This window comes from Vombatus ursinus, unplaced genomic scaffold (assembly GCF_900497805.2).
Source record: "Vombatus ursinus unplaced genomic scaffold, bare-nosed wombat genome assembly UNPS02014781.1, whole genome shotgun sequence".
Lineage (NCBI taxonomy): Eukaryota > Metazoa > Chordata > Mammalia > Diprotodontia > Vombatidae > Vombatus > Vombatus ursinus.
Window position 1 is genome coordinate 7,971,717 of NW_020954559.1, and position 14,533 is coordinate 7,986,249.

The 14,533-nt window shown below is 35.5% G+C and overlaps 1 protein-coding gene across 1 annotated transcript in view; it reads left to right on the plus strand.

Annotated features, from left to right (window-relative positions):
* Positions 1-14,533, plus strand: part of LOC114046108 (unconventional myosin-XVI-like) — a 682,808-nt gene that overhangs the window by 186,989 nt on the left and 481,286 nt on the right. The window contains exon 6 of the mRNA XM_027866362.1: positions 1,197-1,321. Coding sequence (XP_027722163.1) covers positions 1,197-1,321 — 125 coding nt within the window. The remainder of the gene's footprint in view (positions 1-1,196; positions 1,322-14,533) is intronic.

Below are 14,533 nucleotides of genomic sequence, written 5' to 3' on the forward strand. Positions count from 1 at the left end.
TTTTATATTCTTTTATTCCCTCCAAAAGAGATGACTTTAAAGTAGACTATATTCAATAAGTGAAACCATTCAAATACCCATTTTTATCTTTTATTCTGTTTTATCACTTCCTCTCCCCTTATTGCTAAAAGGAAAGGAGGTTAAAACACTTCAGTGTGGTGTACACATCTATTTTTTTTAAGACTGATTACTTGAATGAAGTATGAAGATTTTCCTTTATGTGTAACTTTGATGAATGGTTTTCTTGCCATTCTTTCTTGTCCAGCATGTTCAGTGTGTAGTTGTACATACTGTAAACAAGTATGCCTTTTTTAAAGTTTACTTCTTATGTCCTTGATAGCAGGACTCTTTTATAAGTTTGTAGCAAACAGATATTGTATCTTTATACTATGTTCTACACAGGTGTTTTAACGAAATTGTTTTGTCATTTGATTTTTGCTATAATTTAAAATGGGCATAGGGCATGTGTGTGTGTTTGTGTGTATACATACATACACATACATATGTGTATATGTATAAGTATGTAAGTATATGTATGTTTATATGTGTGTATGTATATATATACACATACATATACATATACATATACATGTATATGTATATATATATGTGTGTGTGTGTGTATATATATATATAAAATATATATGTCTTAGGAGCTTTTATTTCAATGGTATAAACTCCTCCCAGGTGAGGAAACTCTCCCTACCAATGCAGGTAAATAGCTTCTCTGCAATTTATAGTCTTAGAGAATTATCTAACTCAGGGAAAGATTAAGTCATCAGCATAGTGTTACACAGCCTGTCAGAGGTGGAAATTGAACACAAGTCTTTCTCCTTTTAAGGACAGTCCTCTATTCACTGCATTGTCCTACTCAGTCAATTTAAAATAAAATCAACAAATATTTATTAAGCATCTACTAGACATAACACCATGCTAAGTGCCAAAAAGACTACAAAGATGACAGTCTATTTCACAAGAACATACAGTGTAGTGGGGAAATTATAGCACATTTAACAATATTTTAAAGAACTATAGGCAACATCAACAACTGTAAGACAACAATAGCAGGTAATGCCTCAGTAGAATGTATTTTGGTAACCAGTGGTCTGAGAAATCTGTATGTGTGTATGTGTGTTTTTTTGTTTTGTTTTGTTTTTCCGGCTGCTTGAAACATCTTCTTGTCTGTCTCTTAACAGGGGTGGATCTGACCTCACTTCGCCAGATAAAGCTTCAGAGACCAATGAGTATGTTGAATGATATAAAACAACTCTTATCATCAGGAGGAAATGTAAATGAGAAAAATGATGACGGTGTTACCCTTGTAAGTTGAAATATTTTACTCAGATGTATTACTTAAAGAACAATTGAATTCAACAGGCATTAATCAGATCCCTCCTACACCCAGAGCACTAGACTAGGCACCGTGAATACAAAAACAAAGGAACAAAAACATAGTCTCTGTGTTAAGGGAACTTATGGTTTAATAGAGTGTGTAAGAGAAGCAAACATCTAGGAATAATACAAGATAGAATAACATAGAGTCAAAAGAGAGGTTAGAAAAAGTGCTAGGAAAATTAGAAAGGGTAGAGATAAATTTCAAAACAGAAAACTAGAGAAAGCTTCATGAGAGAGGTAGTATCCAATCTGGGATAAGATAAATTTCAACATGACAGAAAGTATTTCGGGCTGATGTATGGACTATATAATTCATGAAGCTGAGAGAATATGGGACAAAATCAGGGAATAGCTTATATAAATACAGTTAGCTGGAATATGAATATGTTAAAGGCAGGGTAAAATAAGAATGCACAATTAAGTTGGGGTCAGATTGTGGAGGACCTAAAATGCCAATGTAATGAGTTTGACTTTTATCCTATAGCAAAGAGAAGTTATGGAATGCTTTTGCTCAGGAGAGTGGTATGATCAGATCTTTTTGAATTGAAGTACATAATCATTACTACAGAATTACTAAATTAGGTGTTAGTTAATAATATTAAGGCTTTCTCTGCACTTTGTAGTATGATATTTGTAGAGGCCAAAGCCAGAAATATTGTAGAGGCCAAAGCCAGAAAATGGGAAAACAAATGTTCATTGTGCGTGTTATTCTTTTGACTTGTAAATACTTTGAAATCCTTAGTTCTCATTCAAGACAGCCTCTCATGTTAATTGCTACTCCTTGGTCTTCAGAGTTCTAAATTTGCAATTTTTCTCTGTACTTGGTTCAATAAGCTGAGAAACCGTGGGCAATTAATGCCCAGTTTTATTGAATGTTACAGAATATTTTATATCAAATTTTGGGCATGGTAAGATATTTTATCTTGTTTATGTTCAAAATAGATTATATACTAAATTGCCATATCATTTGACAGAAGGATTCCTTTCAGAAATGTATAATGTAAATGATGAGGAATTGGTGCCCTGTTTTGGGGCTTGCAGCTGAAACTTCTTATATGTGTTGTCTCCCCCTAGTGGCAGGTGAACTCTAAGAGAGCCAGACTTTTCTTGGTTTTCTATTTTTAATGTCAGTACTTACTTAGTACAGTACTTGGTGTACAATAAGGGCTTAATATATACTTTTTTACTTGTTTATTAAATCATTTAATAGTGGCTTGACTTTTCAGGGTAATGTCTTGAGTCTTTGCTCTTGGTGGTTTGTAGGTCCTTATATTTCTAATTCATGATACTTTCCTGCCTCGTATACCTTACTTTGTAGTAGGACGATGAAGTTTCATTCATTCATTCAGCAAATTATGATCCAATATGGCATATGCTCTTTGTTATAAAGTCTCCGAAGAACTTAACAAAGGAATATAAAAGAGGAACCAATGTCTCCACTAAACATGTTATAGAGTCATGTATGATTCCATATTATAAAATGGTCAGTAAGACTGGGGTATAGGACTTTTGGCACCTGCTTGGGCATTCTGAACACTGGGAGGTGATTTTTATCTTATACTTTGTCAAGGTATAAGTACAATACCGAGGCATATGCACCTAGATGTTACATACCCATCATCCCTCCCTCTTTCATCAATGAGTACTGACAAAGGATGAGACTTAGAAGTACACAACACAATTATAAAAAAGAAAGAGAAAGTATGGAAGGGACTGATTTTATTGAGAGAGAGAGAGACTGCTGACTTTGAACACCTCTGCCTCACTCAAATCCAATTTATGTGCAAGTTAAGACATCACACCTGTGATGTCATTGGTCCTCTTTGAGAATGAAGGATGAAGAACAGTTTAGCTAGGTAATCTTTAGTCCCTTCCAGTACTAGCCACCTACATTTCTCTGTGGATTCTCTAAGAATTTATAAGGGCTGCATACCACTGCATGCTACTATAAAATCCTCTTTGATTTATACTGTATAAATCAAAATGATTTATGATCATACATCATTTTGCATGAGAATAAATTACAGAATTAGATAGCTGAGAAAGAACTCAAGAGTCATTGATTATAGCCCATACATTAGAAGAATATCTATTATAACATACCCAACAAGTTTTCATTGAACTTTTGCCCAAATACCTCCAAAGAGAAGGAAGCCCATCAACTCTTGAGGCAGCCCATTCCCTTTTTGGACAGTTCTAATGATTAGGTTAGTTTTTTTTTTTTCCATCCCTCCCCTCCCAGTAAAATCAAGCCTAAATGCACTTTCAATTCATTATTCTTGGTTTCAAATTTTTGGACCAAACAGAACAAGTCTAATTTGTCTTCTAATACAGCTCTTTAATTATTTGAAGACAGCTGTGATACTCCACTCCTTTCCCCAGGCCCTATCCTTCTCTTCTCCAGACTAACATGTCCAGTTGCTGCAACTAATTTTCATAAAAATTGGACTCAAGGTTTTTCATCATCCCAATTGCCTACATATGGACACTCTCTAGCTTATCAATGTCTTTCTTAATGTGTGGTGCTGATAACTAAAAACAGTACTCCAGATGAGGTCTGATGTTGACAGTGGTCAATGAAATTTATCATCCCACTATTCTTGGAATCTCTGTTTCTCATCTTGCACCCCAAATCACATTACTTTACTAATCCATATTAAGTTTGTGGTCTACTGAAAGCCCCAGATGATGTTGATAACTTCTTTCCTTCCATACCTCTCCATCATATCTATATCTACATCTATATCTATATCTATAAGTGACATTGATTCTTATGTACCTACGTGCAAAACTTAACATTTATCTTTCACGAATTTCATCTTATTAGGTTCAACCCAGTGCTCCAGCCTATTGAGTGTTATTTTGATTCTGGTCATCGTGTCTCTTGTTAGTTTTCCCTCCCAACTTTGAATTATCTAGAAATTTGATGAACATACCCTGTATTACTTTATATAAGTCACTGGTAAAATCTGTCTCTCCTTGTATAAAAAGTTAGTAAGATCCTCTTCCTAGCAGAGAGATGATAGGCTCATAGTGAAAGTTGAGACATATATACCTAAATGTAGTTACAGTTAAATAGCATTTGAACTGATTGAATGACAGAACTCAAGGATTATTAATTGATTAACTTGGAGGGAAGTCTGAAAAATAATGTCATTAGGTTATGTATTTGGCCCTGAATCATCTAACATTTACCTGAATGCTTTAGATAAAGGGGCTATGTTGTTAATTATAAAATTAGTTGGGATAACTAAGAAGTTATATTACAGATTTGAGGGTCCAAAAAAGGCCTCAAGAGACTATAATAATGATCTGAATCTAATGAAATTAATATAAAATCCTAATTTGGTTTAAAAAAAGTCAACTACATAAGTATGGAATGATGAAGACATGTTTAGAAAACCATTCTTGTAAAAAAAATCTGGAAGTTTTAGTGGTGTGTAACTAGTACCCGAACAACAATGTGTATGACATGACAGAGAAAAAGATATTGCTATCTGGATACTTCAAGGCAAGTGAATAAAAGGATAGTCCTGGCATACTCTGCTCTGATCAGAATACATATGTAATACTGTATTCAGCTCTGGACTTTTTAGGAAGGTCATTGAGAAATAGGAGAATACACGTAAGAGTCATTAGGATAGAAACAAGATTAGAAATCATGCCAAGGATCAGTTGAGGTAACAGAGAATGTTTAACCTTGAAAATAGAAGTCTTATGTGAAAGACTATCATGTGGAAAAGGTATTAGGCCTTTTTACTTCACTCAAGAAGATAGAACTATGAACAAAAGTTAAAAATCTTACAGATATGTATTTGTACTTAATGTAATAATGTAATAATCAAAGTTCAGAAGTGGAATTGGATGATTTTGGAGGTAGTAGGTACAACCATCTTACCATCATTCAAGTGGAGGCTGAATGGTCACTTGCCAGGAATTTAATTAAACATATGTCACGGTGCATGTTGGGTTCTGAGGTCCCTAACAATCCTGTGATTCTGTGTTTAGGAGAAGAGGAAACATTCCTGTCCTGGAGAACAACATGAACAAAGTTACTGAAGTGAAGTGTGCTTCTAGAAGTCAGGGGGCAGTCTAATTTGACATGTGAAAAGAGTACAGCGAACAATACTTGCTAATTTTGGAAGGGTGTGCTGGTGCCAACATAGCAGAAGCCTTTGAGTTTTAGACAAAAAAACTTCAGATTTTACTGAGTAGATAATAAAGAGCCATTGTCAATTATTTAAGAGAGAAGTAATATGAACATATCTATAAGACAGGTCAATCTGGCAGCAATATGAAAGATAGTTTAAAATAAAGAGAGAGGTAGAGACATGAAGACCTGTTGAGAGGCAATGGTAAAAGATCAGGCAAGTGGTAATGAGGGTCATGACTAGAGGGGTGACAGTAGAAACTGAGAAAGAATTTGAATGCAAGAGATGGAATTTACAAGCCTATTTGATTGATTGTATATATGACATAGTAAAGTAAAAATCAAGTTCAGAGTTCCAAATATGATAGGTCTTGTAAATGTTTGTGCCAGAGGCAGAAAGAGTAAGTATTTTGAACATGTAGACTTAAGATAGAATCACAACTTGTCATTGCCAGGTAGAAATGCATACGTCCAGATAAAAATATCTTATAGGTTGTAGAAGATGCACACCTGGAACTATAGATTTGGGAATCACGTGCTTTGGAGGGGTCATCAAAGTCATCAAAGTGAACCAGCTTGCCAAGGAAAATAGACTAAAGAAAGAATGAGGACCTAGACAGAGCCCTGAGAAACAGCCACTTTAATGCGTCAAGAAGAAGAGAGGGAAACAGAAAAAAATACAGCAAAGCAACAGTTGGAGAAGCAGAAAGAGACTAGTGACAGCATACTGATTCAGAAACCAAAGAAGATAGCCAGTAGTGAGGAGCTGACAAAAGCATATATTGGTGTGCTGGTAATGCTTAACGATGGTTTGGAGGATGGGGGAAGAAGTTGGGGGAAGAGATATGACACGCTTTTAAGTTTAATCTGCATATTAACATTTTCTCTATCACTTTCTTAAGTCTAGGAAATAAAAAAAAAGTGACTCAAGTCCCAACTTCTTAATATAAAGTATATATATATGTATACATGCGTATTATAAATCTTTATGCTGAAAAACAATCAATTTTCCAGATATGATTTAAGCTAGCTCCCACACACTTCTCACAGTATCCCAGGCTGCCAAAAATTGCAAAAAGGCACTGACACAGTTTGAGAAAGAAGTTTCAATAAAATCAAAATGGTTAATGAAACAGCAAGAAAGTAGAATGTTCAGGTATAGTCATCAACAAGCATTTATTATTCACTTACTATATGCCAAGGAACCACAACTGGGGTTGTTCGTAACCTAATTTTTAAGGAATTATTTTCTTCAGTTAGCTTTTGTACCTCTTTTTCATTTGGCAAATTCTACTTTTAAAGGAATTCTTTCCTTCAATGGATTTTTGTTTCCATTTGGCCAGTTCTATTTCTTAAGTTGTTTTCTTCAGTCAATTTTTGCATTTTCTTTTCCAAGCTGTTGACTCTTTTTTTTTCATAATTCTCTTGCATAACTCTCATTTCTTTCCCCAGTTTTTCTTCTACCTCTCTTACTTGCTTTTTAAAATCCTTTTTGAGCTCTTCTAAGAGGACTTTTTGGGCTTGAGACCAATTCATGTTCCCCTTTGAGGTTTCACATGTTCACATTTTGTCATTGTTGTACTCTCCTGAGTTTGTGGTTTGATCTTCCCTGTTGCTATAGTAGCTTTTTATGGTCAGGGTTCTTTTTTGGGTTTTGATTATTTTTTTAAAATTTGAACTCTGCTCGTGGGGTAAAAGGGGCACTGTCTCAAACTTCTTGCACTGATTTCCAGGGGTCTGGTCACTAGTTTTCTGCTGGGGCCTCTGGGGCTAGTGGCTTGCCCACTGTGCTAGGGTGGCCCAACCTAGTCATGCTCATTGTGTCCTGGGGTCTGGAGCTGGCAGTTTGCCTGCTGTGCCACTGGCCTGCTGAGCCAGGACTGAGAGCCCTCAGCTGCCAATCTGTGCTGTGACTGAGAGCCTCTTGCTGGCTTGCCTGGACACCACCTATGCAAGGTTCCGCTCCTCTTTTACCTAAGTGAGACAGATCCTTCCTGAAGTCCTTCTAAATTATCTTGGACTGGAAAGTTGTTTCACTCCACATTTTTGTGAATTCTGTCACTGCAGAAGTCTTTTAAAGGCTTGATTTAATATTGTTTCCAAGGGAAACTGAGGAGATCTCAGGCAACTTCCTGGCTTCTCTCTACCATTTTGGCTCCACCATTCAGCTTTTTATTTTCTAGAGCTAAACATATTATAATCCTTTAGTGGAAAAGTAAACTATTTTTAAAGGAAAGAAAAATAAATGCTTCAGTTTCCCAACCTTTTTGTATTCCTTGTGACCAAGCATCCATTGAACAGACAACATAAATGTTGCAGATAATTATACAGTAATACCTAATACTTATGTTAGATATCATCTTGAGTACTCTTTACAGTAATAGTTAGAAGGAATTGATGGCTGAGGAGGTGGAGGGGAAAAAAACACTTTTCCCACTTAAAGATCATTGCATTTATAAAGCAGTAGTTTATTTTCATTTTCATTTTAGAACTGGTAAGTCTATTTATTGTAACGACCACCATCATCCCACTACTTCTTGTTCTATGTAAGGATCAGAGGGTATTTTGTAGTCCTTCACTTCATTATAGAGAATGCTAAAAATATCAATGGTATCCACTGAATAATCTGTATCATAGTTTACAATGTCTTTTAAAGTTGAAAATTATTCACAGATTCCCTAATCTGATAAATCAAATGCTCAAGAGAGATAAATCCACCAGAATGACAGTCTGCAGTAAACTAATTTTCAGTTTGTTTTTAGAATGCTAACAATGTGACATTTCTTAGGTCTGTTGGTTGACACTAAACATCTTCATGCACATGAGAACTCCAGAAAATCCTACCCAGTCCCCAAGGTCACACTCGACTGCAGCATATTAAGATGCATTTCTCTAATAAGTTGTACAAATCAGTTTGTCTTTGAATATGTTTTACATTTGATAGAATCTGTAATAGTGGGTCTGAATCAGTACTGTATTTGAGGAAGATGAACTAAAGGTACTTAGCATAAGGCATAGTCATCAAATAACTTCTAAAAAACCAAAAAGCATGAAAAAAGCAAAATTGGAGGATGAGGGGAGAACAGATAATATATTTAAAAAATTATGTGCATGTGTATATTGCTTTATAGAATAGATATTAGCCCGATTTTTACAGATGGGAAAAATGAAGCTAAGTGACTTGTCCAAAGTCACATAGTTAAGTGGCAGATTTTGGACTTGAACATGAACCTTCTGGTACCACCAAACTTGTTGCTTTTTTCACTAATATCATCACTTCCTCATTAGGAAAGAGATTCCCAAAAGATCCTCCCCCTAGCTTCACTAGTATGATCATTTCCAAGATCATTTTTTAAGTCTTAATCCATATACCTGATATAACTCCTAATTCTCTAAGTCCCAATCTAGTCACAGTGAAAGGTGAAGTTAGAACTTCACAGATCAGTGATATACAGTGGTTCTTCTCAGGCCTAAAGGCATAGAATGACATAGAAATGGCTGGTTTATGTTAAATGGAGGCTCATAACCCACCTGCGCGCAGTAATGATTTTTACTTTAATCAATCAACAAGAATGTATTAGCACATATTTTGTCTGGTACTGTGATAGATACTATGAACACAAATACAAAATATGAAATAGTAGCTACTCTCAGAATGTTACATTTTATCAAATGAGTCAACATGTATATAAAAAAATATAGAGAGAAAATGTAAAATAAATACAAGGTAGCAAGAGAGGGATGACATCCCATGAAAGAAAGTAGGAAAAGTGTTGTATTGAAGATGGTGATTGGCGTGTGTCTTGAAGGCAAAGGACTCTATGAGACTGAACTAGGGAGAAGAGTGCATTTTGGGTATGGTGGCTATACAGTACAAAGACCACAGAGATATGAGATGGAGTGTTATATGAGTGCTAGAAAGAATGTCAGCTTGACTGGACCATAGAGTAGGGCAAGGGAAGCAATGTATGATAAGACTAGAAAGATAGCTTACACCTAGGTTGTAAAGGCATTAATTTTTTTAAAGGATTTTTGCTGTATCCTTGAGGTAATAAAGGAACCACTGGTATTTGAGTAGAAAGGAGACATATTTAGAACTAAATTTAAGGGAAATTACTTGGGTAGTTACATGGACGGTGGAGTGGAGAGAGGCTTATGGATGAGAGAACAATTCAGAATTTGATTTTCTTCAGGAAGTTATTCCTGATCTCACATAATTCAGGTGCCTTTCCTCTATTAATTATTTCAAATTTATCCTGTATTTTGCTTGTTTATACATAGTTATTTGAACATTGTCTCTCTTCATTAGACAGCTCGTTAAGAACAGGGATTATCTTTTACATTTCTTTGTATCCCCAATGCTCAGCACAGTGTTTGGCATATAGTAGGCACTTATTAATTCTTTTGATAGACTGACTGAAGATAATGTAATAGTCTAGACAAGAGTTGAGGAGGGCTTGGACTAAGGCAATAGCTATGCGAATAGAGAGAAGGGGTTGGATGAGGGAGATGTTGTAGAAATGTTAAGATTTGGCAACTGATTAGATTTATAGAGTGAGGGAGAGTGAGGAGTGAAGAATGTAACAAAGAAGTTATGATCATGAGAGAATGGAAGAGTACTTGTGTCTTCTACAGAAATAGTGAAATTCGAAACAGGGCCATGTTTGGGGAAAAAGATAATCAGTTCTGCTTTGAACATGTTGATTTTGACATGTCTGAAGGATGTCAAGTTTGAAATGTCCAAGAGTCAGTTTGGTATGTGGGGCTAAAGCTCAGGAAAGGGACTGGATCTGATTATATAGATACATGGATCTGCACGGAGATTAAAATTAATGCCATAGGAATTCATAAGGTTCCAAAAGAGAATGAAGAGGAGGGGGAAAGAACAATGCTCAAATAAAATCTTGGGGGAATATGTGCAGTTAAGGGTGGGACAGGATATTGATAATAAGCCAGCAAGGAAGACTGAGAAGGAGCCGGCATATATCGAAGAAGAGAGCAAGAAGAGAGAGTAGTTCCACAAAAACAAAGTGAGAGAGCACAATATCAGGAGGACAGGCTGGTCAACAGTGTCAAATACTGAAGAGGCTGAGGAACATTAGGGATGAGAAAAGATTATCTGTTTACATAATTTAGCACCAAACTGACTCATCACTTATACTTCTGACTCCTAACATTGGGATCCTGGGCTCTGATTAGCGATATCTCAGACTATCTTGCCTGGTGCTAGGCCTGCCATTGCATCTCCTGGCTACCTCAAAGCCATGCCACACTTTCTGTCTCTAGTTTCCCTATATGTGTTGTTTTTTCCTATTAGAATATAAACTATCTGCATCCAGAGAAAGAATTATAAATAGATATATGTATATAATAATAAAGTGTATGTGTATGTATATATTACTATATTATTATTATACTACATATTATTATAAATATGTATATTTTTTCTCTAATGGTAGCTATCTCTAATGTGGGGGAAAGGAAGAAAAAATTTACATGAGAACTTTATTATATATTTAAAAGGAATAGCAAGTTGTACGTAATAGATTTGCAGTTTCATGTGCAATTATCTTTTTTATTATACTATGTTATGGAATTGCTTGTTTTATCCATAAATTAAAGATACATAAATATTTTTTTAAAATAATGCAAGTTTCTTTAATACAGAGATTACCCTGCATAATGTTTGCATCCCTAGAGCTTAGCAAAATTTCTGACACACAGAAAACAATAAATACTTTCATTCATCCATTCACTCTTTCATTCATTGGGTAATCACACTGTTATTATATAGCTATGCTGGAACTGCAAATATTTGGGGATAGCAGTTCCTCATAGGCTTTTGTGTGAGTTCTGAAATTACTGACAGAGAAACTCCTGAATCTATGACTACAGCTTCTTCTGCCGAGTCTTAGAAAACCACACAGAACTGGCAGGGAAAGTCTGGCAAGATGGCTGGAAGACTGAAGTAATGGATGCATTAGAGTTATGGAATCTATCTCACACCATCCCTTTGGGCACATTATTTTGGATCTGGAAATGTGGTAGGAAGTGTTCATGCATTTTTAACAACCAGCTTTTATATCATTGCATTCAGCTAAATTCAACAACTATAGAACAGATACTGTGCCAAGACACTGTTCTAAGCAGTACTTCTTAAATTGTGGATAGTGACCCCATTTGGGGCTGTGAAAAATTTGGCAACAGCAAAAGATTTCTGAATACGCAACAACCAAAAATTAATTCAAAATCAAAAGTGTAATGAGTCTGAGGTATTTCTGGCAGTGCTTGCCCATGTTGCATTGTACAGCTTCACTGCAGCCTTGGTTCTGAACACAAAGCATGTGCATTTTGCACTGTGCATGCCCTCAGGCCGTGTAATTCCAACAAATGCTGCCAAAATGCATAAAGGGGTAGCCAATGGAAAAAGTTTAAGAAACCCTGGTGCTAAATATGGGGAATTATAGACAATCCTCTGAGTAATTTATATTCTATTCTAGCTGAGAGGTAACAAGACAAGTGCACAAATTGCTATAAAATAAAGCAGAATATATGTGCCTGAAGAGAAATCCAAGTTCACTGGGAGTTCAGAGGAGGGAAGATAATATACAGGGTGTCCTAAAAGTCCTAGCGTACTTTTAAGCTTGAATAGCTTCAAGAGTTGTTAGAACTTTAATAGCTTACGTACCAGTTAAAGCTAAAAACGGCACTAGGATTTTTAGGACACCCTAAATAATTGATAAATCAGGAAAGGAGGGAGATGACCTTTGACGAGGGCCTTGAAGGTTGGGTAAGATTTTAAGGGAAGATATTGTCAGGAAGGATGGAGATGTTGCATGTGAGTTAGATAAAACAGCATGAGTTAGGCACCAGGGATTGTGTAGTTTGACCTCTCCACATCATGCAGTTGAGAAGACTGTGCTACAAGATATTTAAAAGGGATTCTCCCCAAGTTTAAAAAACAACTGGCAGCAGAGAGGAGGTGGACTGTTAGTTCTTCCATTTCAAGTATAGTCAAAACAATTTCTTTTCAATTCATGATTTTCTAGCAATAAAAGGTTTACAAAGAAAATGCTAGAATTCTTGAAATTTTAATGTGTGGGCTTTTCCTTTTTTTCTTTTGGCTTGGACCTGTTTAAGTAACTTCTTCTCATTGACAGAATCCCCTCTATGAATGAATGGAGGTGGATCTGCTTCTTCAGAGTTGTAGGTACTATGATGGCCTGCTTTGAATTCAGTTTACAGTAAATGATGATAGATAGCCCTGTACTAAGTCAATCAGTCACCCTCTTTCCCTGTCCCTTGTGAAATAATGTGAGAAGATGCCTGACTAGGGTTATTGGTTCAGTTTGTCAATTGTGGAACTGGTTTGTGGGTCTTTTTTTTTTTTCTTTTCTTTCTTTTTTTTTTTTTTTTCCTATGAAGCTAACTAGCCCATATAGGAATTTGCCCCATGACCTCATTAGGACTTTGCCCTAACAAATTGTGCTAATAGGCCTATTACTGGTGCACATGTCTCTCTAAAATAAATGTTCTCCTAGATCTCTACCTTTTGACTTCTATTTTTAGCATGTACTGTATAGATTCACCTGCCAATCATTCCAGTCATTTTTGGTATTCATTTAGAAATGATGGGAAAGATTTTTCTGGGGTAACTAATTTTTAAACATTAAATTCAGTAAACCGTCTCTAGATGATAAAGGCCTTCCAAAGAGCTCTTGGCTTGTGCGATAATGAGATGAATTTTACATGGGAGAAAGCCTTTGGTGGAGACAATAGAATTTCACTGGCCGTTAAGATCTATGTTATACCTTATACAGCTATGGTCTCCCTAGTTAATTGAAATGGAACAGATAGATATATAGACAGACAGATGTATGCATGTCTATATATTTGTGCACATGTGTGTATGTGTATTTGTGTAGTATTGGAGTATTATAGATCAAAGAGCATAACTACCTTCTACTAAGTGAACCAGGAAATGAAATGACTGTCAACATCACAAGTTAAAATAGTAGTTTGAGAAATCCTGATTGTTTGGTAACTTTTTCTCTGATTGTTTGTTCCTCTGCTCATTTCTGTTTTTATTATCTTCTACATGCAACCTGATGTTGCTTTGTCAAGAATGAGTGTCATTACTATTCATAAACAACACTATTTCTCTCCCTTGCCAAGTTCCTATGGCTCATTCCCTGTAACTCTCCCTTAGTCTCCTTTTTTCCCTTATGTTCTCATTTCATTCTCTCTCTCTCTCTCTCTCTCTCTCTCTCTCTCTCTCTCTCTCTCTCTGTCTCTATCTCTGTTTCTGTCTCTGTCTTTGTCTCTGTCTTTGTCTCTCTCTCTCACACACACACACACACAACAGAGCTTAATCACATGTTTTAAGTGAGATACACTCATTTAGATCAGTGCTCTTAGACAAGCAAGAAATCACCCTAGAAGCAGGAATAAATGATAGCTTCATAGTTTGCAGAACACCTTCACATAGATTATGTCATTTATTCCCAACAACAATCTGTTAAAGTAATTACCTTATTTTTATATAATTATGATTATTATATTTACCTTATATTAAATTATAATTTGAAAGGATTTTTTTCCTCAACTCAACTTTCCTCATATTTCACCTGAAGCTTATTTCATTTATACCTAGCACAAAGTTAGTACTTCATAAATTTTTAACCATTTGATTGATGTTTCATGTTTCATTTTACTAAAGCAATCGAACTAGAAAAATATGCCAAAGGAGCAGTAATTATCAAATTGTTTAAAGTGTGAAAAGGTAATAGGATCATAAAGAGAATAATATTGAAATGCTATATCTAATGCTTATAGTAGGTACATCATCATCATCATCATGATCATCAGCAACATTTATAGAGCACTTACTATGTGCTAGGCACTATGCTATCCTTCCTTCCATCCATCCATCCATCTATCTATCTATCTATCTATCTATCTATCTATCTATCTATCTATCTATCTATC